Source organism: Electrona antarctica (genome assembly GCF_951216825.1).
Source record: "Electrona antarctica genome assembly, chromosome: 15".
Taxonomy (NCBI): Eukaryota; Metazoa; Chordata; class Actinopteri; order Myctophiformes; family Myctophidae; genus Electrona; species Electrona antarctica.
The window spans coordinates 36,983,520-37,011,238 of NC_136796.1; the positions used below are offsets into that span (position 1 = coordinate 36,983,520).

At 46.1% G+C, this 27,719-nt stretch overlaps 1 protein-coding gene across 1 annotated transcript in view; it reads left to right on the forward strand.

Annotated features, from left to right (window-relative positions):
• The window catches only part of slc25a13 (solute carrier family 25 member 13), an 86,506-nt gene that overhangs the window by 28,961 nt on the left and 29,826 nt on the right, over positions 1-27,719 (forward strand). The window contains exons 6-13 of the mRNA XM_079523350.1: positions 658-804; positions 4,589-4,727; positions 10,712-10,805; positions 12,651-12,735; positions 16,908-16,992; positions 19,578-19,736; positions 24,842-24,894; positions 26,680-26,760. Of these exons, the coding sequence (XP_079379476.1) occupies positions 658-804; positions 4,589-4,727; positions 10,712-10,805; positions 12,651-12,735; positions 16,908-16,992; positions 19,578-19,736; positions 24,842-24,894; positions 26,680-26,760 (843 nt within the window). The remainder of the gene's footprint in view (positions 1-657; positions 805-4,588; positions 4,728-10,711; positions 10,806-12,650; positions 12,736-16,907; positions 16,993-19,577; positions 19,737-24,841; positions 24,895-26,679; positions 26,761-27,719) is intronic.

A 27,719-nucleotide genomic window follows, 5' to 3' on the forward strand; every position in this document is an offset into this window, starting at 1 on the left:
TGGATTGAAATTTGAGTGTGGAATATAGTGGCCCTCTGGATTGAGTGTGGAATATAGTGGCCCTCTGGATTGAGTGTGGAATATAGTGGCCCTCTGGATTGAGTGTGGAATATAGTGGCCCTCTGGATTTAGTGTGGAACTATAGTGGTCCTCTGGAGTGAGTGTGGAATATAGTGGCCCTCTGGATTGAGTGTGGAATAAAGTGGCCCTCTGGATTGAGTCTGGAACTATAGTGGTCTTCTGGATTGAGTGTGGAACTATAGTGGTCCTCTGGAGTGAGTGTGGAACTATAGTGGACCTCTGGATTGAGTGTGGAACTATAGTGGTCCTCTGGATTGAGTGTGGAACTATAGTGGTCCTCTGGAGTGAGTGTGGAACTATAGTGGCCCTCTGGAGTGAGTGTGGAACTATAGTGGCCCTCTGGAGTGAGTGTGGAACTATAGTGGCCCTCTGGAGTGAGTGTGGAACTATAGTGGCCCTCTGGAGTGAGTGTGGAACTATAGTGGCCCTCTGGAGTGAGTGTGGAACTATAGTGGCCCTCTGGAGTGAGTGTGGAACTATAGTGGCCCTCTCCATCGTCAAAGTTGCCTACCCCTGCTCTACACATACATGACACCTCTCTCTCTCTCGCTCTCTCTCTCTCTCTCTCTCTCTCAGGAGATGCAGCTGGAGCATGCGCGGCAGGCCTTCATCCAGAGGGAACGCTCTCACACGGGAGCCGTGTCTGCGCTGGACTTCCGGGACATCATGGTCACCTGCCGTCCTCACATGCTCACACCCTTCGTGGAGGAGAGTCTGGTGGCGGTGGGTACACTGGCACAGCTGATTGGCTCAGCGCCATGCTCCTCTCTTGTTCGTCTTTTTTTTTTTTGGTTTGCTATTTTGTTTTGCTCTCTCTCTCTCTCTCTCTCTCTCTCTCTCTCTCTGCCTGTCATTCTCTGGCTCTACCCCCCCCCCCCCCTCCCCCTCTCTCGCCTGTCATTGCATTTCATGTTGCATTCTCTCTCCTTGTATTCTGCCTTGTTCACACAGCTCTCTCTCTCTCTCTCTCTCTCTCTCTCTCTCTCTCTCTCTCTCTCTCTCTCTCTCTCCCCCAGTGTTTTTTCCCTATTTCCGCTGGGATTTCAATTCTGTGCTTGCTACTTCCTATCTCTTTCTCTCTCTGTCTCTCTACTACTATCATCTTTCTACTGTGCCTTTCTATCATCACTCATTTTGTCCTCTCTTTCCTTCCTTCCCTTTTTCTCTCTTGCTGTCACCACCCTCCTCTCTCTCTCTCTCTCTCTCTCTCTCTCCACTATACCATGTCATTAAGTTGAACCTCCCTGCCAGTGTCAAAGCCAAGCAGGGCCGGACGAATAGGAAGACAGAGACACTCGGTGCTTCATCTTTGTCTTGCGGTGCAGCCCCGAGTGTTTGTTTGTAACAGGCTGTGTGTGTGTGTGTGTGTGTGTGTGTGTGTGTGTGTGTGTGTGTGTGTGTGTGTGTGTGTGTGTGTGTGTGTGTGTGTGTGTGTGTGTGTGTGTGTGTGTGTGTGTGTGTGTGTGTGTGTGTGTGTGTGTGTGTGACGTCTTGCCCCATTTCATAAACACCTTGTAGACTCTGTCATTTTCTCTGCTGTGTTTACCTCGCCGACCAGTCATCTCTCCCAGTGATGTTAGTAAACACACACACACACACTGTTGCAGACGCATTAAAGACAGCACCGTGGGCAGAATACGGCAAAGAAACGGCGGCCCCTGTAATTCGGACTCGCCGACAAAGATAAATCAACACCACACTCTCTCTCTCTCTCTCTCTCTCTCTCGCTATACCCAACATGTTCTCTTCTTTCTCCACGTCGTATTGCAGCGACAAGTCTGCATGCGCGTTGAGTTTGAGACGAGGGGCCTGTGTGCCTAATGGTGCTCATATATGTATATATACACACACACACACATGTACTACAGATACAAATGTGTCTTTCTGTCGAGGCAGTTCCACTAAAACCCAATCCCAACCCATCCCACCCCAACCCCCACAATCCTTCCCTTCCCCCCCACACACACACGGTGCTGGCAGCGCAGCAGCTGCACCAAACGTGTCTCTGTAAAGGAAACAGTGCCATCTAGCGAGAGGGAAGCCCTGGTATTTTAGCCTCCCTCCTCATCCCCCCCCCAAAAAAGCCCCCCACGCTCTCTTGAGCAAAACTTTTAATCCATTAAGACCTGAGAGGAAATTCTACAAAATGTTTTTTATAAATCCTATCAGTTAAAAAACAACAAAAAAACAACAACAAAAAAACATGTTTCTATATCAGTGGTTCTCAAACTATTTCATGTCAAACAACCTAAAAAAGTGATATGTATTTGGCCATCGGCCCCCATCTGAAAATATGTTGTACCATATATCTCGTAGTGCACTCGGTGCCGCGCTACGAGCTTGTAGATCTGCTATTTTTCATCAGCTAAAGTTTAAAATAATGGTTAAAGTGGTTAAAAGGTGACACAGATGCGTCCTCAGAGGTCTAATGGTTCAAATTCCCACATATTCACAGCTGAAGTCCTATATACGGACTGAAATCAAAAAAGAGACACCGGTGGAGCTTGAATTCAGCGCCTCGAGAGCCCCAACGTCAGGAAGATAGATGGCTTTTTTTTTTTTGCAATGTAAAAAGGAGGCTGTCTGTGGGGAGTTTGGAATGTCCTACTAAGAAGCCCTTAAACGTCTATTTTTAAAAGTTTCATTTTTTTTATTTACCTCGGTCTATTTTCTGTCCCCTTTTTACTGCTTCCTGCTCCTCATAAAGACCAGTTAATTAAATGCTCTCCGAGTGTCTGCGTGCGTGTGTGTGTGTGTGTGTGCGCGCGCGCGTGTGTGTGTGTGTGTGTGTGTGTGTGTGCGCGCGTGTGTGTGTTTGTGTGTGTGATGGAAAGACTGGCGGTGGAGAGGGCTTTATACTCTCGGCAGGGTGGTTGGTGGCAGAGAGACATGGTGCTGATTAACCGGCGGTTTTAAGCCAAGCTTTTTCTTCCTCTTGTATTCTCGTTCAGGGGATTATGGGTAATCTTCCAGCAGAGCGTTTGTTTTGATAACTTCAGTGTATCCATAACGATGGGTAACCCTTGTTACATGTGCCTTCCAGACTTGAATCTGTGTAGTGTGTGTGTGTGTGTGTGCGTGCGTGCGTGTGTGCGTATGAGTGCGTTTTGGTCATTCGTTTGCTTTTGCGTTACAGTCGGCCTCTCAATGTGTCTGCATGGTTCTGGGTGCTTTGTTAGGAAATGTAAGCATGTGAAATTACACTCGCTATAGCCCTAAATTCTCCCTCCCTCTCCTCCCCATTCCTTCTGTCCCGGTGTTGATTTCGTCGACTAATTCCATGACGAAAAATGTTCGTCGACTACATTGACTACAAATAAGACTAAATATATTGACAGTTTCGTCAACAAATAAAAACCAGATTAAAATGTTAGGAAGGGACTAGTGGAAAATAGATCCAGTATAAGTCCTTTTACACTTGGTTGCATGCTGAAAATAGCAGATACACAAGCTGCGACGCGTTGTGAGCTTGTAGATCAGCTATTTTCAGCAATTACGACGGCACCAAGTCCCGCCAAAATACATTTTAGTTGACTAAATCAACTGTAGATTTAGTCGACAAAAATCTGATGATATTTAGTCGACTAATACTAGACTAACACTACAACATTCCAGGTGACTCAAATGTGACTAAAACTAAATAGGCGAGAAGCGGTCACGTGCACGCATCCGCCTGGGTGACAGCAGACTGCTGGGCGAGCGCTGGCGCTTTGGAATGGGGGGTCAGATCAACATGGAATGAGTTCTGTGCTGGCCATATATGGAGCGTGTCTTGAGTGTATAGGGTTTGATGAGGTCAGATCAACATGGAATGTCAGAACTCCATTTATGAGCTCCATATATGGAGATCTAAGGGTGGCAGCGGGGGCAGTGTCTTGAGTGTACAGGGTTTGATGAGGGCCCAGGTAGGGTCGGGCTTTAATTTTCGGGCCTGTTGAGAACTCTAGTTTTCGCTGGCTGCTGGGCGCGGCTGCACTAATAACTTTGCAGCAGGCCCGTCTAGAGTTTGAATGGACAGGTATCAGTCAAAAGGGAGACATCGAAGAGGAAAGATGGATGGGGAAGGATCAACATATGGAATGTCAGAACAGGTCAGCTCCATATACGGAGATCTAAGGGTTAGAGATTTGAGGTGAGATGTAGAGTTGCTGGCCAATATTGATGACATCAGGGATCTCCATATATGGGCTTAATATTGACGTGATGTCACAAGGCATGACCATATATGGGGCGTGACCGACTGACGGGAAATGCACGATTTCATAGTTAACTGCGACCTGCTGTCGCAATGAAAACTATTCAAAACTAAAATCTAATCTAATCTTGCTGTCAAAACCAACCCGGTTCTGTCCTCTCTCTCTCTCTCTCTCTGTGTCTTGTCTGTGTAGGTGGCCGGGGGCACCACCTCCCATCAGGTGACCTCTCTCTCTCTTTGTGTCTGTGTAGGTGGCCGGGGGCACCACCTCCCATCAGGTGACCTCTCTCTCTCTGTGTCTTGTCTGTGTAGGTGGCCGGGGGCACCACCTCCCATCAGGTGAGCTTCTCCTACTTCAATGGCTTCAACTCGCTGCTCAACAACATGGAACTGATCAGGAAGATCTACAGCACGCTGTCCGGCCACCGCCGAGACCTGGAGGTCACTAAAGGTACGCGCCATAGATAGAGCTATTATATAATCTAGAGAACGGATTGAGGAGCGATGTGTTGAACTGGACAGACAGGTGTGTGTGTGTGTGTGTGTGTGTGTGTGTGTGTGTGTGTGTGTGTGTGTGTGTGTGTGTGTGTGTGTGTGTGTGTGTGTGTGTGTGTGTGTGTGTGTGTGTGTGTGTGTGTGTGTGTGTGTGTGTGTGTGTGTGTGTGTGTGTGTGTGTGTGTGTGTGTGTGTGTGTGTGTGTGTGTGTGTGTGTGTGTGTGTGTGTGTGTGTGTGTGTGTGTGTGTGTGTGTGTGTGTGCGCGCACCTGTGGGAGGCGGAGGATGGAAACTAGTTGTTGTTTAGTTTTCCACCTCCTACGGTGGTGTTGGACCGGGGCGTGCTGGAGCCGTCCCAACACGGTGTCGGTTACACATCCTACGCCAGGGGGTCTCAAACTTTTTCATGTCAAGGACCCCCAAATTGACACTAATTAGCCTGCGGACCCACATTTGAAGAGATATGCCAGGGACCCCCATAAGGGGCGGCTGTGGCTCAGGAGGTAGAGCAGGTCGTCCAATGATCCATGGGTCGGCGGTTCGAATCCCGGCTCCTCCTGTCTACATGTCGAAGTGTCCTTGGGCAAGACACTGAACCCCAAATTGCTCCTGATGTGCTGGTTGGTACCTTGCATGGCTTCTGCCGCCATCGGTGTATGAATGTGTGTGTGTGAATGGGTGAATGTAATGCACAATCTATGTAAAGCGCCTTGGATAAAGGCGCTATATAAATGCACCATTTACCATTTAAGAGAAGATTTTTACGGCTCTAGCAGTGACAACCATTTTCATTACAATGACCCTGAGTTTGACATGCAATAGGCTACGGACCCCCATTTAATGGCATTTCTGTCTCTGGGACCCCAATTTATATTGTAAATTCAAGCTTAATTTAATTCTGAGTTCCATTTGTATACTCTCATTGTTACAGACCCATAAGGCCCCATTTGGTTCCAAACTATCATTTAGCTGAGGACCCCTTGGAACTCCCTCAAGGACCCCTTGGGGTCCCCGGACCCCACTTTGGGAAACCACTGTCCTACGCTGTATGGGACTCATCATTTGACCATGTCATTATGCTGACTGCCGTGCTCACTATGGTAAAGCACTAGCAGCTATTGGACGCACTCGCCTCACTCACACTGGGTCACTCCAGCATGGCAGTGTTACGTGAGATTGGTGACCTGCTGAAATATGTGACAATCGTGTAGACTAGACAGTGAGTCACATAACGTCAGTGTCTGAATGTAAATCATTGCCGGTTTTGTTTAAATATCAGAGTTCAACCTAGCTGTATTTAGGCCACTTTATTTAAAGCCCTTCGTGTAACGTTTGTGAAGTCCACATTACAAGAGGGTCACATATTTCGGCAGCTCACACCACCGTGCTCGAGTGACCGAGTGACCGAGTGTGAGTGGCTGAGATTTTGGGTATTGGAATTTAGCTCGGGTCAATAAAGTTGAGTACTGGTTTTGAGTGCTTGATTTAACAGAACTTAATTAGTGTACTGTGGGCCTGAATCACTGTTGCAGTCTGAACAGGCCCACGTTTAACAAAGAAAACAAGATGCAGAACACTCTTCATCGACACCCTCCATAGGACAAGAACAAAGAGAGAGAAAATCTAAACGAACAAATCAAGTAAACTGTTTATGCATTGCGTTGATTTATGGCACTTCTGCGTCACTGGACTGTACAGTGAACACACAGGAAAGACGGATTCAAAGTCAGGACATTGTGATTATGTGGTCAGTTCGCGTGCTGACTGGATGAGCCATCAGGAAGCGGCAATGTGACCCGTTTTTTTTAGTGTGTGTCTCACACATAGAGTATATATATAATAGAGACTGAACTAGCGCGAAGCTCCGCCCCCCCAGCTATTCATGTCAGTGGAAGTTGCTCAGTGGCGTTTTGAAGCACCCGGAAGACTGCCGGAAGTCCCTCCCAGGACCTCAACTTTGAGGTCCTGAGTGACGTAGGGCAACCGAGCGCTCAACGTTAAAGCCCAGCTGCACGGGGTTTCCCGGTCATGAATCCACGGGTCCGCCTGTAGTCCCTCCTCCTACCACTAGGACCCAGAGCTTCAACGTTGGAAAGCCTGCCTGCCCCCTTGGTCTCACATAACGACTGTAAAGGTACATTACATATCAAATCTATTGTATCGTTAGGTTTGGCATGAGTTGAGATGTTAAAAGCTTATTTCAGTGTTCAGTCGATACTACCACTCTCTCCTTCTCACTATAAGGACACTTCCCACAGGCAGGTCCAGCGTGCATTTAGAGGACTTAGATGTCCTCTATCTCTCTCTCTCTTCTCTCTCTCCCACTCTTGTTTTCTCGCTATCTCCGTGACATGCTTCTCTTCTCATTCTCACTCATTCTTTGCCTCCTGACTTGGCAGGGAGCCTAGATCTCTGTCTCTGTCTTTCAGTCTGTCAGTCAGTCAGTCTGTCTGTCTCTCTCTCTCTCTCTCTCTCTCTCTCTCTCTCTCTCTCTCTCTCTCTCTCTCTCTCTCTCTCTTGTCGTGGCATTGTCTTTATCTGTCCATAAGCGGCGGTTCTGAGTTCTCCCCACATGTCTCCGAGTCCCTGATGAAGGGCTTACGATGCTATCTGGAAGCCTTATCGGGGGCGGGGACCACATCATCAGACCCAGACCAAGGGTCCGCTTTCCTCCCCAGGCTGTTCCCACCGTGGTGGGCACAACGTGGCTGGGCCTGGGCCGGTCCAGTAGTGTGGCCCCTAGCCAGCTGCCCCCCACCACCACCACCACAGCCCCCCCTCCCACTCCCCAAGTCATTAAGGCTCCCTCAAGAGACTTGGGGAGTGCTTAAACTCCACGTCCTAACTCACTGACTCACACACGCACACACACACACACACGCACGCGCACACACACACACACACACACACACACACACACACACACACACACACACACACACACACACACACACACACACACACACACACACACACACACTCACCAACAACACACATACAGTACACATACTTGCGCGGGCATGTTACCCCAACATGTGCGTATACTCAGAGATGCAACTCGCGTACACAAACAGGCTAATGCTCTAGCATATGCACGCATGCATGCTAATCTTGATAGGTTCCATGTGTGCTATACAAGGCCACTGTTTTGTGTGTGTGTGTGCGTGTGTGCGCGCGTGTGTGTGTGTGTGCGTGTGTGCGTGTGCGCACGTGCGTGTGCGTGCGTGCATAATGAGAGCCCACAACAACGCACACACTGATGATTCTGGTGCACTTCTTTCAGGGCCTGCAGATATTATGCATCGGTGGCTCAGGGGTAGAATATGTGGCCGGATGGGAACCGCAAGGTTGCCAGTTCAAACCCGGGCTCCCCCAGAGTTAGTGTCCACGGTTTTCGTTCTTAGCTTACGCATGTTTATGATAACTACTTTTTATGTATGTGATGTATTGCCGTGCTTTTTGTTCTTGCTTAATGTAAATCGCTCTGGATTAAGAGCATCTGCTAAATGCCTAAATTGTAATTGTCCAAGTGTCCTTGAGCAAGACTCTGAACCCCTAATTTCTCCCGATGTGCCAGTTGGTGCCTTGCATGGTTTCCGCCGGCATCGGTGTGTGAATGTGTGTGTGAGTGAATGGGTGAATGTAATGCACAATTCCATGAAAAGCGCCTTGGATTAAATTTACCATTTTCCATCCCTATACGTGGCTGGTCATGACTGTACGATATCTCTAGGCATATACAGGTGAACTTCAGGTTTCCACGCGCGTCCGTTTCAACGCAGAAAAATGTCTGGGGTATTATGGAACTCTTGCGCGGTGCTTCTGTGAGGGAAAGCTAAAACGATTCTAGTTTTTCGTTGTCAGCAAGGAAATTCCAAAAGTCTCGTTATGTACTTTTCACATCACCCCCGCTCCTTTCTCCTCATTGTACCTCTGTAATAGCGCGTACACCGTTTGGAAGTGTGAGGTTGGGTTGGAGAGGCGAGGGCGTGCTGTGCAGAGAGGGTGGAGGTGTGTAAATGAAGAGCCAAGCCTTTTAACCCATTCAGGCCTGACCTAAAAAAAAAAAAAAAAAGTTTTCTAAATCATGACAATTTTCTGAAAGATTTGAGGCACATTTTAACGATTAAAAAAAAATAGCAGACCTACAAGTTCATAGCGCGCCACTCGGTGGCGCGCTATGAGCTTGTAGATCTGCTATTTTTCAATAGCTAAATTATAACATAATGTTTAAAACACCAAAAGGCGTTCCCGCCCAAAATGGGTTAAGATAAAGTGCATTCAGCTGCTAGAGTGGCACAGATTAGCCTTAAAGCCTGCATAGAAAAACACGGGGCCAGACAACCAGCGAACTGTGTGTGTGGACAAGGCAGTTATGTGGGACCCGGGTTATCACTTTAATAGGCTATAGGCGTGTGTGTGTGTGTGGACTACAGATAGACAGGTTATCAACAGTGTGATCTGTGATCTCCCTAGACAGTGTGTGTGTGTGTGTGTGTGTATATGTGTGTGTGTGTGTGTGTGTGTGTGTGTGTGTGTGTGTGTGTGTGTGTGCGTGTCTACATGCACATACCTGTGCATTCATTCACTCAAGCATGTGAGTGCGTTCTCGCATACCTGCCGCGCTATTGGAAGTGCTTGCGTCTGCGTGTGTTTTGTGTGTGTGCGCGCGCACGGCGGGAGCGTGTGTGTGAGAGAATGCCTCAGGGGTAAGCCGAGCCTCGGCGAGGGTGAATGGCTCCAGTGTAGGACGTCTCTGTCACAAGCCCAGCCTGCTCACTCGCTGCTCTTTGAATAAGGCAGGTCTCTCACAATGCTGACTCCTCGCACTGTAAAGCCAGTCTACAGTCAACCTGTTCATTATTCCCGGAGACAATAGACCACGTCTTAAGTTACCGCGACCCCAGACCTGCCTACAGAAATATACCATTGAAGCACCTATTTCCTCCCCCCCCACCCCCCATTCTACTTTTCTGAGATGGATGGAACGGGCCTTGTTGACACTTCTCGGGACACGGTGTGTCATGAAAAAGTAAAGGCCTTTAAACTACAGTGTAAAGTGAGAGCAGCGGACAAGTGCCGTCTTAAGTACTGATCAGCCTCCATACAGTGTATTCTGAATGAATGGGACATTAAGCGTTTCCACGCCAAAAAACGTAGCCTCCGTTATTTGTTGGGAAGCGACGCTGCCGATATGCGTTTATTCAGTTGTATAAATGTGTTTGATTCGATCTAGTGGAATTAGCTTCGGATGGCTATCTGTTGTTAGCTTAGACCGTTGACTGCGGCATCTTTGATTGTGCACGCACGGGTGTTTTGGATCTTCAATATAAGGGTTGAACGGGGCGATATCCTGGCATGTTATTAATTAATCCCGGCGGAAATTGTGCTTTGTACGATGCAGTATTAATATATTGGGGTTTAAATGGGAGTTTCAGAGCCGAGTTGGTGAAGTGCTGTACCTACTGCTTTATTGCAGCAATCAATAACACTGTGTGTTATTCTTCGTCGTAGTAATTGAAAATCAATGATGATGCTTGTGTTTACGTTTGCGCTGTGGCAGCGCTTCAATACGTCACCAGTCCCGCGTTGATCCCGCCTCTAGGGGCCGCGTAAGGCCGCATATCGCTCCGATCAGATTTTGTTCGGAGTACATCGTCTCTGCCCGAGAGAGACCGGATGGGAGCAGGAGGATGAACTCACTGCTGCCACCAGCTGGCGGAGTTATACTTTTCCCCCACCACTGTCGAAAATATAAATTGATATTGAAAGTAAAACATCTCTCTCTCTCTCTCTCGCTCTCTCTCTGTCTCTCTCTGTCTCTGTCTGTCTGTCTCTCTCTCTCTCTCTCTCTCTCCCTGTCTCTCTCTCTCTGTCTCTCTCTCTGTCTCTCTCTCTCTCTCTGTCTCTGTCTCTCTCTCTCTCTCTCTCTCTCTCTAGAGGAGTTCATGGCGGCGGCTCAGAAGTTTGGCCAGGTCACGCCCATGGAGGTGGACATTCTCTTTCAGCTGGCTGACCTGAACGAACCCCGCGGGTCTGTCTCACACACACACACACACGCGCACGCGCACATGCACACGCACACGCACATGCACACGCACACACACATGCACACACACACACACACACACACACACACACACACACACACACACACACACACACACACACACACACACCCCAAAAACAATACATGTCAAGCGGTCCCCAGACCTTTTTTTTCATGCACCCCCGGTTACCTCCTGAGCTAGCTGACATACCCCCCCAACGCTAGTCTGGTTGTATTTGGCCGATACATTGATGATCATTTTTTTAATATGATTATGGCAAATAATCACAGAATGCCACTGCACTGAGAGACATGCAACTTGCTGTATACTCCCGCAGCTGCTCTATACATCTCCTTACGACAGTGTTTTACCGGACTTTACCGTTTGTGCTAAATAACGCCATAAACCCGCCATTATACTCTTTTCATGTTGCGTGCACCACAAGTTTGGGAACCCCTGTCCTAGACAAACTGTTCCACACAAACCCTTTACCCACCCAGACGGCTGAGTCATGTTGGGCTCCTAGAATAGACACAGGCAGGCACACAAACATTCTTTAGTGACCATCGGCAGTATGGAGAAGCGGCGCGTAGCCAGCGGTCGTATATATACAGTACTGTACCTCTGGGATTTTGTTCCAAGCTATCAGGGTTCCTTAAATTATACTTTGTCGTACAATACTTTTTGCTATTTTTATCAAAGTGGTTGAAGTGGCACCTCCGCTTTTTTTGATACTTGAAGGACAATTATCGCTAAGAACCAGACATGACCACGTCTATCACCTCTCGGTCTCAAACCCGTCTGTACTTAAGAAAAATAGCAGATCTACAAGCTCATAGCGCGGCACCGAGTGCCGCGCTATGAACTTGTAGGTCTGCTATTTTTTTTAATCGTTAAAATGTGCCTCAAATCTTTCAGAAAATTGTCATGATTTAGATTGACATGATTTTTTTTTTATTTCGACTTTAGGCCTGAATGGGTTAAAACAATGAATAAAATGCATCACGTGTGTCTTGAGTTAGAGAGGGGTTCTTCTTCTTCTCGCCCATATGATTCATTGCATAACAGCAGCTGTACGCATCCATCTCACGTTCCCTTCTTTCCTATGCGTCTAGCCTCGCTACGCTGACCCGGGGAGGGGGGAAGGGGGGGTAATTTCTAAAACCCTGGCCTGCATGGGACACAGCAGCTGATTATTATTCCTGAGCAATGGGATACTTTAATAGCCTTCCCCCAGTCCCCTTGATTGGAGATGCGGGAAATAATTGCTCCAATAATCGAAGAAAAAGGGTGGTGGGGGGCATTTTGGCTATTCCCTGTTCCTTCAGCCTGGGAAATCTGGCGTGGTAAGGAGATGCAGTGGAAAAACCTGATGATGGTGGGTTGGGGGAGTTGTGTGTGTAGCTGGGGGTGTGTGTGTGTGTGTAGCTGGGGGTGTGTGTGTGGGGGGTGGGGGGGGTCTATATCCGAAGGTTTGATGTTTTTGTTATGTTTGGACGACGGGGATAGAGGGGATGGGAGTCGTTCCTCTCCTTAGATTTAGGTGTCACGGCTGTAATAATCACGCCCCAGCGCCAAGGTCAGGAATTCTTCGACTTCCACGATATTTTCACATGGCCCAAAACATGACGAGAGGATTGAGTGTCCTCTTGAACTATAATTCATGTCACACGGGACGACTGCTGCGCTCAGGAAAGGTCACACGTTGAGTCATTTTTTTATGCATTGGGTTGAAACACTATAAGCCTTTTTTGAGAGCTTTTTTTCTTTTCCGTGGCAATTGAAAGGTACATGACACCCTTCTTCTTCTCTCTCTCTCTCTCCTTCAGACGTGTCGGATTGGTGGACATCGAGAAGATTGCCCCTCTGGAGGAAGGCGCCCTGCCCTATAACTTGGCCGATGTCCAGCGACAGGTACAGAATATGAAGACCATGCTGACGTGTCTGGTGTCCTTCCATGCTTTTCCTCCTCTCTGCCTGGAGGTCAACGTTCAAACGACCTTTGACCCACAAGTCCAATGGTTCCTTCTGTCCAGTGGTTTTCAACCAGTGGTCCGGGGACCACCAGTGGTCCTTGAGGGGGTTCCAAGTGGTCCCCATGCTAAATGGAGTCTACACAATTAGAGAATGTAGAATTGTAATTTTGATCAACGTTTGCTTGTTTTCTCTCCTATTATGGCACCAATAGAACAAAATCTTATTCAACAACAACAAAATATTCTTTAGTTTTGGATCTGCGAGGCTAAATCTCATCAAATGGTGGTCCGTGGCTCAAATGTAGAACAAATCTTGAAATGAAAAGGGTTGAAAACCACTGCTCCCGTCCAGGGATAACCTGTCCCCTTCGGATTGACTTTTGTCAATCCAAATTTATTTTCCCCCTTTTCAGTAATAATTTATTTTGTACAGTCAGGATTTTGACGCAGAAGAAAGACAATAGGGAAGAGACATACTGTAGATCCACGTCAGACATATCAAATGAGCTGGACCACAGACGTGTGTCTGTCCCAAAATACCGGTCAGCCAGACTCTTGTCGGCCTGGTCAGTCTCAAAAGTTCATTGGAAAAACAACCAAAGCCAAAAAAGAAAAAGAAAAAAAAAAGAAAGTTTGAGAAAAGCTTCCCATCGTAGACCTGACCTCTGGGAGACATTTCTGGGAGAAAACACCACTAGGCCTCTCTCTCTCTCTGACATGTGGTTGACGTCTTTCAGGGGGGGGGGGGGGGGGGTTGGGGGTGAGAGAAAGAAGAGAAAAGTGTGCTCACATAGCTGAGCAATCCAATAGAATAGACTTATCTAGCATTACAAGAAGTGAGGGTAATATTTGGGGATGAGGGGTAGTGGTGGTGGAGGGGGGGGGGTGTCTAAGAAGCTCCTAAGAGGGGGAAAAACAGAAAAAGAATAACAGAAAGGCTAGATGGACAGCTGGGCAGGCAGACAAACGTCCATTTTTTTTCTTCATTTTTTTTTATTTAGAAGTTTGGTCAGCGTTTGCGCTGCACGGTGGGTTCCAGCAGAGCTGCAGTCAGTGCTCAGCCATGGCCAGGCCATGTTGGAGCAGAGCTGGGGCCAAAGGGGAGCGGAGCGAGGGGCCCTCAGAGCTACACAGACGCCAGTCCCACCACAATGAGCCGCTTTAGGCCCAATGTGGTTTGGCCTCGCGGGCTGGCCGCCAGCTCACTGGAACCCTTTTCTCCTCGTCTCTCTCTCGCTGGCTACACTCTCTCTCTCTCTCTCTCTGTCTCTGTCTCCACCGTCTATTCTGTTTGCCTCCTCTCTCTTTTTTTTTTTTTGCAGTCTGTTTTCTCCTTCTCTCCTCTATCTCTCTAGGTCTGGCAGACTCCCTCGCTCGTTATCACTTGTCAGCTATAGTGCTGTCTTCCTCTCCCTCTCACAAATACCCCCCCCCCCCCCCCCCCCCCGCCCCGCTCCAGTGTTGATTTCGTCGAATGATACTATGACAATTTTTTTTTCGCCGACTGCCTTTTTTCACAGACGGAAACTAAATGGAAACTAAATGAAAACTAAGCTATGATGACTAAAACGAAGACTGAATATATCCACAATTTTGTCAACAAATAAAAACTAGACTAAAATGTTAGGAAGGGACTAGTGGACAAAACATCCAGTATAAGTCATTTAACACTCGGTTGCATCCTGAAAATAGCAGATCTACAAGCTCACAACGCGTCGCAGCGATATTTAGTCGACTACAACTAGACCAACACTAAAACATTCCGGGTGACTCAAAAATGAAAAAAAAACTAAAACTAAATGAAAAACATGACTTAAAACTAAAATAAAAATTCGCTGTCAAAATCAACACAGAGTTGGCTCTCAGTTCACAGTGGGCAGGGGAGCAAAAAGGGATGAGGAGGAAGTGGTGGAGGGGCCAGACACAGACAGGAGAGAGGAGGGGAGGGGGGTCTGGGGCCCAGATGGATGGTTGATTGGTGGGGTGGGGGTGGTCAGTGAGGTCTATGAGGAGGCTATGACAGGTGGACCTGTCCCAGTTCCCCCCCCACCGCCCCTTCCCCCTCACACATACATACTCACATACTCCGAACCCCCCCCCTCCCCCCTTCTCCCCAGGGTCAAGAGGCCAGGGCTGGGCAGACAAGACAAAGCAACAGGTACCACTTGTGGTCGTTGGGGCAGTGCTGTTTGAGTCACTGAAACTAATCCATTGACTCGTATGCGGATTTAAACATAAAATCATTGTACCGCTGTTTAATCCTCATGATATTTTTGGCGTCTACTCTTGCTTCTTGCCCTGCCGTATGTACTGTTTGTAGTGTATGTTATGCAGTGGTGTGGTGGCGGCCTTTCTTTTTGCTCTTGTAGTATTACAGTTGGAGGCCATCGATATTGTCCTTTTCTTTTTGCTGAGGTTTGCGTGATCTGCGCAAAAGGACAGTTAACCCATTTTGGGCGGGAACCCCTTTTGGTGTTTTAAACATTATGTTATAATTTAGCTATTGAAAAATAGCAGATCTACAAGCTCATAGCGCGCCACCGAGTGGCGCGCTACGAGCTTGTAGGTCTGCTATTTTTGAAAAATCGTGAAAATATTTATTTCAGAAAACTGGAGGATTTAGAAGGATTTTTTTTAAATTTTGAGGTCAGGCCTAAATGGGTCAAATGATAAGGGACAATATCGGTGGCACCCAACTGTAGCTCCGTTACCTGTAAGCCTCAGACAAAGACAACTCGGATCGTGACAACAAAGACAGAAGGAAGAAGAAAAGGGCAGGGTACACTTTTTTTTTGTTTTGTTTTTCTTCTTTGTAATTATTTGTTCGGCCCAAAATATTGTGTTTATTGTCATGATTTGTCACGATCCAAGTTGGCTTTGTCTGAGGCTTACAGATCTTTAAATGAATACTTTTTGAAACGTCTATGGAAACAATGTATGGGAAATTATTTTCCGGGCCGCTCGTCGCCATAAAGGGGGGCGGGACTGTGACGCTCTATAGCGTGTCACTGAGGGAATCTCGTGACTTCCGACTCCCTCCATAGAAATACATTGAAAAATAACTGTGGGAAATTATATCCAGCTATGCTAATTCACAACAGCTCACTATGGGGACCGGGGTGCACACGCATGCTCCAAATAATTCCACATTTTCCACACATCTTCCTCTGTATTCTGCTGACTATAATAGCCACTTTCTGCAGCCTTACTGTACTTCCTCCGTGTACAGTAAGCATAACACCGCCTTATTATTACGCAATACCTCAGCTGGGTACTCCCTACGCCTTAATAATCAGGAAATACATTTGCATGTGGGTTGCCAATTTCAGCCAATCGGGAGAGGGTACCAATGTATCGGCTTCAAATTGTTGTGTGATTTCCAGTTAACATGTCTGCTCTCTTCCAATTGCACTTGTTCCTGTATGCGTTTCCTGTCTCCTGATTGGATAGACTTGGTATCCCAACCTGAAAATTTTAAATGTAATTTATGTCTTCTAACGAGCTGAGTATTTGTTAACACTTATTTTAACAAAAAGAAAAAAATATATACTGTATTACTTATTATTGCACCTTCGACTTGAAACGGAAGCAATATCTTCATTTGACCAGATCTAAACAATCCAATATCAAATATCTTCCCATTAAAAAGAGATAAGAGGATGATCGTGAATGAATGTAGATTATGGATTACTGTACAACATGTAAAATCACGAAAAGTTATGCTTTTACAAAGTAAATTATTGCTTCTAATGTCATGATTGACGTGAATATTGATAAGGATGATTGATTGAAATGGACTGATTTGAATGGCTTTGCAAGCTCAGAAATATTGTGAATCCGGCTGTGTGGCATGCAAGGGCTTGTGGGAAACAGTCGTCGAGTCTATGATGGCCGGGGGTCTAATGGAGTAATGAAGGGAATTAAATAGATTCGATGTTTCATAATTTCTTTTACAGAATGTCTCGTCTCCACCTGCTCGTATCTGTGCGAGCCAATGTCTTTTGCAATATTCAGTAGTCTCTGTATGCTCAGTTCTCTCTCTCTCTCTCTGTCTCTCCGTCTCTCTCTCTCTCTCCCTCTCTCTCTCCCTCTCTCTCCGTGTGCGAGCAGCAGTCGGGTGGGGATCCATCTCGTTCCATCCTCGTCCAGGTGGCAGAGTCGGCCTACAGGTTCACCCTTGGCTCCGTGGCTGGCGGTAAGAGTCACAGCCCATTGGCTCTCTGCATACCTTCACCCCATCGCCCACGTATCTACCATCAACCTGACCCCCCCCCCCCCACCCCCTGCTGTCCTCATAACCCATTATGACCATCAGTGGCGCTTAAACATTTTCATGTCAAGAACCCTTAGAATTACATTGGCTGCCGACCCCCATCTGAACGTTCACCGTGAAAGAATATATATTCAAAGATTTGCGCCACATTTTCACGATAAAAAATAAAGCAGATCTACAAGCTCGTAGCGCGGCACTCGGTGCCGCACTATGAGCATGTAGATCTGCTATTTTTATGGATGGTTAAAAGTGGTTCAAAAGCTATAGAGGGGCGACACAGATGCATCCTCGGGTCGAAATGGGATAAGAAAGGGCTGAGGGAGCGAGGACAATGGCCTCTCTATTGACGTTCCCCTCGCTTTACAACGAGGGCGATCGCTACCCTGCTTAAAGAGAAGTGCTCCCTCTCGTTCTCGTCCTCGCGTTCCCGCTCTGTCATTTTCTCTCTCTCTGTCCCTCTGTCTGTCTCTCCTCTCTCCTGTCTGCGTGCCATGGGAAAAGCCTCTTGTGTGTGGATTCTATTGTACCTGACTACCTGTGTGAGTTATCAGAAGGAGCGGAGGGGTGGGTGAGTGGGGGACGAGGAGGTGCCTAGATCTTGTGTTTTGGCTCCAGACTGCCTCCTGTTCTCTCCCCCGTCGTCGTCCTCCCTTCCTCCCTTGTCCCCTCCTTCCATCCCATACGAGACAGTTTAATGAGGAGGTAGAGGTCGAACGTCTCTGCCGCTCCTTCTTTCTGTGTCTCCTTCTCTCTCTCTAATTAAGCCCGTCGCCCTGGGTCACTTATTTTTGTCTGCGTGTCCTGGGTCACTTCTTTTTGACTTCGTCGACTAAGACAAAAAATGTTCGTCGACTACCTTTTTTCGCTGACGAAAACTAAATGGAAACTAAATGGAAGCTAAGCTACGATGAGTGAAACTACGACTAAATATATTGACGGTTTCGTCAACATATAAAAAGTAGAGTAATACAGACGTATCAGATCACAGTATTTATTCTCCAAAATGAATGTCGATGCCTTGTTATGTCTTGACATTGTCACCTCTAAAAGGCCTTTAACCATACTGTACAACACAATGCATTTATAGTACCATACTAGTGTTCTGTCATGTTTAGCCCATTGACTGAGTATACTGAGGTAGACTTGACTTTACTACCAGCCATTTCTTAAAGCAACCTTTTTTTGGGCAGATTACTTCAGTCGTTTTCCGAGGCTGGCGTGATCACCCAGTGCCAGACATGACTTATTATAGGCTGCTAATTACACGGACACAAGCATAGACTAAGTTATAATGTAAGTAAATCATTGAAATAAATAAACATCGAGAGGGGGAGAGGTGGTGGAGTTGGCTGCTTTAGCAGACAGTTTGAGGGTCCAATGGAGTTAAGAGGTTTTGTCCCAAGCGCTTTTTACTACTTTTCATTGGTTCATATTTTTTTAACCAACACACAGATGTAAATGTATTTTTGCAACTTGCAACTTGCTTGAGATGGGCAAGTCAATAGTTATTTATTTTGTCAATTATATTATTGTTGTGTTTAAATGCATTTTAAAGTGTGGATTGATTTGAAAAATAAACCCGTAAACGGTCCCTGGAGAAAAGATTGATTTCCGAACAAAATTCTGAAATTATAAAGAGTGCAATGACGTTTAGCCAACATTAACTCAGTTTTTCCAACTACATTTGTTAATGTCTTAATAATTATGAAATAAATGTAAACAAGCCGGGCCGGTATGTGTCTATATGTGGGGCCTGCCCATTGTTCCAACAGCCTGTTTTTCCCAAAGTAACATGGGTTACTTTAGCCCATTCCAAAACCCCAATAGTCCAAAAGATGTCCCATTGGACCGAGATCCCATTAGTCCTACAGTCCAAAATACTAATTGTCACCACCAGGCCGAAGGCATGGGGAGAGAGTATGTTTTGTACTCCGTCCATGTGTGTGTGTGTGTGTGTGTGTCCGTCCGTTACCAGCTAATCTCCGGCACCGTTAACCCGGTCGATGCCAAATTTTGAGGGCTCTTCTTTCATTATGTCGCGCATTTCACTAGCACTAGCCTCACTAGCCCATGGTAACGGGAGGGCATGTGTTTTATTGCCTTTTCCCAAGTGTCAAAACAAGAGCGTTTTACCCTGTTTTGAGGCACGTGTAACGGCTCTACAGTTGGAGGCCATCGATATTGTCCTTTTCTTTTTGCTGAGGTTTGCGTGATCTGCGCAAAAGGACAGTTAACCCATTTTGGGCGGGAACCCCTTTTGGTGTTTTAAACATTACGTTATAATTTAGCTATTGAAAAATAGCAGATCTACAAGCTCATAGCGCGCCACTGAGTGGCGCGCTACGAGCTTGTAGGTCTGCTATTTTTTAAAAATCGTGAAAATGTAGAAGGATTTTTTCAGGATTTAGAAGGATTTTTAAAAGTTTTGAGGTCAGGCCTAAATGGGTCAAATGATAAGGGACAATATCGGTGGCACCCAACTGTATGCCTCTGTTTTCCTTTCTTAGCTGTGGGCGCCACCGCGGTTTACCCCATTGACCTGGTGAAGACACGCATGCAGAACCAGAGGACGACTGGCTCGCTGGTCGGGGAACTCATGTACAAGAACAGCTTCGACTGCTTCAAGAAGGTGGTGCGCTACGAGAGCGTCTTCGGCCTCTATCGAGGTGCGTAGCGCACACACACACACACACACACACACACACACACACACACACACACACACACACACACACACACACACACATTCGCTTGTGTTCTCTCTCTCCATTCACGATTGCACATTCAGGTCTAGAGTTGTGAAAACTCGCTTCACCATCAGCACATGCATTGGATACCGTGAGGGAATGGAAGTCACTGTAGAAGTTTCTATATCTGGTGTCATTTGTTCTCTAGTGGTCACTTTAGCTCAGTGGTTTTCAACCAGTGGCCCAGGGACCACCAGTGGTCCTTGAGGGGGTCCCAGGTGGTCCCCAGCTAAATGACGGAGAGTTGGTAAGTAACCAAATGAACCCTGTAGATCTTTAACTCTTGAGAGCGTGAAATGAAACCAAATGGACCCTCATTTCACGCTCTCAAGAGTTCAATTATTGTTAAACATCTGCATTACTTACTTTACAAGACGTCTAATTAGAGAATGTAGAAGAATAGTTTTTTTTTTTTTTTAAATCTACGTTTGCCTATTATCTCTCCTATGGTACCACCTCAATTCAGCATGGAATTGTGGACAAAATCATCAAGTTTTGAGTCTAAATCTCATCAAATGGTGGTCCATGGCTCAAATGCCAAATAAATAATGGGCCTTTTGATATGAAAAGGGTTGAAAACCCTGCTTTAGCTTAAAGATGAGTATTTCCGGGGTGTGTACGTTTTTCTCTGGTCTGTTCGTTCACGAGTGCAGCGACCACGATGATTTTAGATGTCACCGGACACATCGGTAAGGCGGAGGTCTCCAATCTAGTGTGATCATCATTTTTCGACCGTGGTCGAGATCATGGATTTCACAATCCACGCCATGACATCAGGGAACGACAGTTTTCTACCTCTGGTCTGCTTTGAGGCAGGATTCCAGAGAAAAAGGGAAGATATAACCCCATCAGTCCTGTAGCAGTGGCCAGCAAATTGTGTTCTTTTGGATCGGACTAGTGAAGAAACACGGGGAAGGTTGCCGTATATTAGAGAAGTCGATGGGTGGCTCTTCCAAGAGAGATTTTGCGCTCTCATTAGAAGGCGGGTGTAAGTGCCATCCAGACGTTTCGCTACGGAGGTTGTGGTGGATGCTACAGGTCTGGCCCAAGGATCCAGCTTCACCGCACGGTACGTGGCTGCCACCCAACCTGCCACCCAAAAGCAAAACAAGAAGGAAGCCACACGCTGACCTCAATTCTGTGTTCACAGCTAAAAGTTTGAAGAACAACTCCACTGCAGCTACACAAAAGACAAGACGTTTTAGAAAATGAAGGGGAGGTGAGGAGAAAGATGAGAGACGAGAAGAGACGAAAGGGGGCAGAGGAGAAGACGACAATCGGGAACAAGAAAGGAGAAGGGAAGGGTTGAAGAGCGGGGGGGAAAAGTGAGGGATTGGACAGGAGGGCGTGAGTGAGTTCACCTATGTTGACCTGTTTCCTTTTGAAGTGATTACTTGCAAGCTTGGGACTTTCAGAGCAGGACAATGAATGTCACACACATGGCCACATACCTCTAGGCCCGTTTTCACTGGACGGCGTGCACGCTGGTGTCACACTGACCATGCCTGTCTGGACTGGTCTATAAAGCGCCGTAGTCCCGCCCCCTTTAGAACGACGAGGGCATCAGGAAATAATTCCCCTTTGATTTAAAGCCAACTCGGCAGGTGACGACTCAGGACAATAAACACATTTTTTTGGGGCCGAACAAATAATTAGAAAGAAGAAAAACAACCAAAAAAGTGTTGTACCCTGCCCTTTTTTCGTCTTTCTAATTATCTGTTCGGCCCAAAAAAAATTGTTTATTGTCATGAGTTGTCACCTGCCGAGTTGGCTTTGTCTGAGGTTTTAAAGGTCTGGAAATAAATACTTTTTAAAACATCTATGGGGAAAATGAATGGGGAATTATTTTCTGGTGCCCTCGCAGGGGCTCTATACTCACACACACACAGAGGAGACCTTCGTACCTGCAAAGTCATGGCATTTTTGCTACTTTTGCATGGTCATTAATTCATGAAAAACAAAGTATAAACTGAAGTGTTCACATACACGCGCACACATGCATGCGCGCACACACACGCACATGCATGCACACGCGCAATTACGCATACATGCAATTACACACAGGCATGCAAGCCCACAATTACACAAGCACGTATCCATATACCTGTGTGCGTGCAACTACATCCCCTAATGACTACCTGCCCTGTCCTTAGAGGTAGGGGTTGGGGCGTAGGGGGGGCGGGGTATAGAGATGCATCTAAAAAAGCCCCAAAAAAACCCATATCAGGTGTTTTGGAATGGCGGCAGTCCGTTTTTGGAAATCCCAGGATTATGACTGACGGTGGCGGTGCTCCCATGAGGAAACCTGACTGACGGCAGAGAGGCTCCCATGAGGAAACCTGACTGACGGCAGAGAGGCTCCCATGAGGAAACCTGCATGCTCAAGCGTCTATCAGACACACAAAGGCTTCAAAGAGCGGAGTGGCCTTATAGACCGGTGGTTTTCAAACCAGTGGTCCGGGGAACACCAAGTGGTCCTTGAGGCGGTTCCAGGTGGTCCCCAGCTAAGTGATGGAGAGTTGGTAACCAAATGGTCCCTTAATACTGTAGATCTTTAACTCTTGAGAGTGTAAAATGAAACCAAATGGACCCGTACGGGTCCATTTGGTTTCATTTTACGCTCTCAAGAGTTACATTGTTGTTAAACATCTGCATTACATCATTTACAAGAAGTCTACACAAGTAGAGAATGTAGAATAATTGTTATTTTGATCAACATTTGCCAAAAGCACAGAATTGTAGACAAAGTCTTATACAACGATAACAAAATATTCTATGGTTTTGTGTCTGAGAGGCCAAATGTCATCAAATGGTTGTCCGTGGCTCAAATGCCGAATAAATAATGGGCCTTGAAATGAAAAGGGTTGAAAACCACTGTTGTTATAGACAAAATGGACAGAAAGACAACCCCTGGCTCCTGACAGACAGACATGCAGACAGGTGACCTGACATGCACAATGTGGTTAATGCAAGAAGAAGGAAGAACATTATGGGAAGAGCAGAATGCAAAATAAGCAGGCCAGGAGGCCAGGAATTGCATGGTTACCTCCAGACTATGATGTTGTGTGAATTCTCCCAAATTCACAGAGTCAAATAAATGTGGCGTATTTTCCCATAATGTTAATGACTTTTGCATACAGTGTTAGAGAAACTGTTTACAGCAAATGACCTCGGCACATAGAAATCAACTAACTTTACTTTGATTACATTTGAAGGTTCAAGGTTGTACTTTATTGTTACATCTTGTGTACAGGTACATAAGAGTAAAACCTATTTTTGTTTGGCTTCCTTACAGACAATGCAGCAGCATATAGATAGCATAACAATATAAATTGTATAAATTGAATAAATTGCTGCTACTTGTCGCTAATGTTTTTTATACTAAGTGCATGCAAAAACATTGAAATACTGCTGTCAACTTTCAACAGTATAAAGCTAACGTCTCCTATATGGATGTATAACTATCTCTGCCAGAAAATGAACAATCTTTTTATTTCCCAAAGTGTTAATGTAACCCAGCTCAGTTTACACCTTTACTTTATGCCTATTTACATACAAGTATAACAAGTACCTCGGGGCCTGGACTGCCTCAAATGAACAGGATCTGAAGGTTCGGAGAGCACTTGCCTGGAAAGCCTTGCACGGGATGAGGAGAGTGTGGAAATCGGACATGGGAGAAGACCTTAAGAGGCGGCTGTTCATAGCTACTGTGGAGTCAGTACTGCTGTATGGGGCCGAGACATGGACCCTCACAGTACAACAGGAAAAAGCCCTGGATGGAGTCTACACAAGAATGCTACGAATGGGCCTGGGCCGTGCCTCAGCGGTCCAGGCACCTTGGCTGGTAATCCAGTCTGGCAGTGTGCCGCGGGTTCGACGGCCTTTACTGCATGTCACCCCCCCATCTCTCTCCCCATTTCCTGTCAGCCTACTGTCTGTCCCTCCATAAAAAATATAAAATAAAGGCGAAAGCCACAAAAAAAAAACATAAAAAAAAAAGAAAAGGAATGCTACGAATGGCACTAGGTGTCACATGGACGGACCACATCAGAAATGTGGACCTCTATGGGGACCTACCACGGGCAATGCCAGGAGGGGAAAGAAGCGTACCACCTATGTAGACGTGCTAAGGCGCGACAGCTTGGCTAACAACACTGCAGAGCTCAAGAACCTGATGTTGGATAGGAATTTGTGGAGGGCAGCGATCCAGGAATCCCGAGTTGGTGTTGGCTAGACCTCACTCTCAAACAAAATTCCTATTTATATTCAATATTTATTTGTACATTGCTTTATCTCGTTTGTGTTGTTCCACTTTTGCTTTGGCAATGTAAACGTGTTTCCTCACCTCATGCCAATAAAGCTCCTTTGAATTGAAAATTGAATTGAAAGTGTGCAGATTTTAGATTTTTGAAAAATATTGATTAACTTGGTGTGTGGCCTAGTTTCTCTCGCACACACACACACACACACACACACACACACATGTTCGCTCGCTCGCTCTCTCCAGTTTATTGACCGTTTAATGTAAGGGAGTCCTGTGTATCTGTCCTTTGTACATTAGACTCGGGTAGGGGGCCAAGTTTTACTGCAGTCTGATGTGATTATTTTGTTTATTTTTATCTGTCTCTGGGCTGTAATTGAAGGCTGTGCAAACTTTTGGTTTATTCGTGTTTCTTGTTCTCCCCCTATTCTGGGCAACAGTCTTTCTCTACCACCCCCCCCCCCCCCCCACCCCCGTCCTCCTCTCTTCTCTCTCCCCCCCCCCCCCCCCCCCCCCCCCCCCTCTCTCTCTCTCTCACTCCCGTCTTGTTGTTTCTCTGATGTCCCCACACTCCACATCAATAGAGTTCATTAGTGTTTGGGGGGGACTCACACAGGGTCGGACACATGCGGTGGGCAGCCACGCTCCGTGTGTGTGTGTGTGTGTGTGTGTGTGTGTGTGTGTGTGTGTGAGAGAGATTGTGAGTGAGTGGGGGGACCGCAGCACTCTCTTGTCTAATCATCTCGTCATTTCCTAATGATAGGTCTGGTACCACAGCTACTGGGTGTGGCGCCTGAGAAGGCCATAAAGCTCACAGTAAGTCACAGCCTCAGAGAGTGCACGCACGCACACGCACGCACGCATGCACACACGCACACTAATGTCTACCATTACCGTATTTAATCTGTTGTGTGGATTTCATTTTATGTGACTTGCGCACACACACATTATGTGAATAATAAACACACACGCCATTGTCTGCCAGTGTTGGATTTCATCTTCATGGATTTTATTAGACGTGTGAAAGAGTCTTCACTGCTCCAGTAACCTTATCTCACCTTGAAGGGACACTTCACCCTTTTTGCAAAACAAATATATGTTAACGACGTTTAGAAGATTTAGAACACTTTCCTGGGGGTCTTTATGTGTGTAATAGATAGATGTGGTTTTAGATAAGATTTTAGCAGTGAGCCCAGTGTCTCTGATGTCATTTACTTCCTGGACTACATGTTGTCTCAGTAAAACAGCCCTCCCCCTATCCACAAGGAGGAGCAGTGCACCAAAGCATTATGGGAATTGTAGTCCAGGAAGGCATATAACATATATTAACTTTCTACTAAGTATGCTTGATGAAAAGTACTTAGACAACGAGCTTTTGAGCTTGCAGATCGGCTGTTTTGTGACACGTTGTGTAGTGTAAGATCAGCCATTACGATGCCATCGAGGCTTATGATATTAAGTCGACTAAAACTAGAACTAGAATAACACTAAAACATATGACTTTTGCTGCCAAAATCAACACTGCAGCAATAAAAGTTTTTTTTTTCTTCTTTTTACAACATAGGTTATATCTGCTAATAATGTGCATGGTGGTTAATTCTGTCTTATGCGGCGTTCACACTGGCAGATGCAAAACATACAAAGATGCAAAGCTAGCGTATTTGTATAGCTTTGCATCTTTGTAGCTGAAGTTGAAACCAGCTCAACTTTGTGTAGCGGTTGTAGCTTTTGCAGCCAGCTACAAACGTCGGATGCATCTTTGCGTCTTCACGTCGCTGGCTGCCATTGACAATGAATGGTAGGCGGTATCTTTGCATGCTGTGAACGCAGCATTACGTGCTACCCACCGTCAGTGATTTTGTGAAGCTCAAGGAATTGAATTATGGACATAATGCTTGATATGATACAGCGTTCAGGAATATATTGAGCTCTGGAACCTGTATGTGGAACAAGAGAGCAAGGGCGATAATGTACTGAATGGCATAAAACTAAAACTAAAATATCCAATCTACAAGCAACACAATAGAGCGTCGCAGTCCCGCCTCCTACCCTGGACCAGGAAATGATTCTCCGTTCATTTTCCTCATAGACATTTCAAAAAGTATTTATTTAAAGACGGTTACGCCGCGGACAAAGCCAACTGGAGTCGTGACAAATCATGACAACAAACACAATTTTTTGGGCCGAACAAATAATTAGAAAGAAGAAAAAAACGGCAGGTTACAACACTTTTTTTGTTGTTTTTCTTCTTTGTAATTATTTGTTTGGTCCAAAATATTGGTTGTGTTGTCATGAGTTGTCATGACTCGAGTTGGCTTTGTCCGCGGCGTAACCGTCTTTAAATAAATACTTTTTGAGATTGCGACGCTCTAAATGGCACACCAGTGTTGTGAGCTTGTACATGTGCTATTTTGGAAACATTTAGACAATGTGTGAAACATGACATGCCCAAAATAAAGATGCCAGGTTAAAAGTGTTTAAACTAGTGCAATAATCTTACTGCATATATCTTATATCTGACCTGTGCCGTTAGAACTTTTTTTACGCTCCCATGTAGAGGCTTGTTTTGATGCGATGGTTTGTTGTGTCATCTGTCTCCAGGTGAATGACTTTGTGAGAGGGAAGACCAGACAGAGCGACGGCAAGGTTCCCCTGCCTGCCGAGATCCTGGCTGGTGCATGTGTAAGTCATCATTTGAAAGCAAACTCCACATACACCCAACATTTTATTTACCTGCCATAGTGTCAACCCCTTACCCCTGTGTCGGATCAGTGGTTAGACTGGCATATTCGCCGATACCGATGTGACAAATAAGGGCCGATACATCTCTAATAATAATATAATCGTATAATAATAGTATTAGTTATGGATTAATAGAAATCAAAGAATGAAGAGCAGACATATCAACATTGGCATAGATTGTGTTAACCCATTCTGGGCGGGAACCCCTTTTGGTGTTTTACCCCCTCAGGCCGGGAACCCATTTTTGGGTTCTGTACAGTATGTACAGTATTCAAAAATGTAAATTTTTTGATGCTGCTATATAAATATTTGAAGTTTTTCAGAAAATTTAGAGGCGTTTTTAGAATCGACCTCAGGCCTAAATGGGTTAAGTGGGCCATTGGCATTCCCAGTTTTTCCAATTCCCAGGTTTTCACAACACATGTGTGACATGTCCTGGTGACCGCTGACCCCTACAGTTAGAAAAAAACAAACAAAAAAACAACACCAGATATTGTAGACGTGGGAAGGTAGTGCAATAGTTTGGTGAGATTCGGGAGTCAGGGTCAGGTCAGTGTGCAGCCTGGTTGGAGCGAGCGGGGGCAGACACACCGCTCGAATCATCGAGCGTTCCCATCTCTCCAAGAGAGACCGCTGGCTCTCGTAGTTAAGAGTATACTGTAAAGCAGTGGTTCCCAAACTTTTTCAGGTCAAGGACCCCTACATCGACATTTATTAGCCCGCGGACCCCCATTTGAAAAGATATGCCAGGGACCCCCATAAAAGAAGATTTGTATTATGGCTCTAGCAGTGATCCTCAACCATTTTAATTTCAAGCACCCCCAGTTTGACATGCATTAGTCTACGGACCCCCATAATGCCATTTCTATCTCTGGTAAAATCAATGTTAATTTAACTCT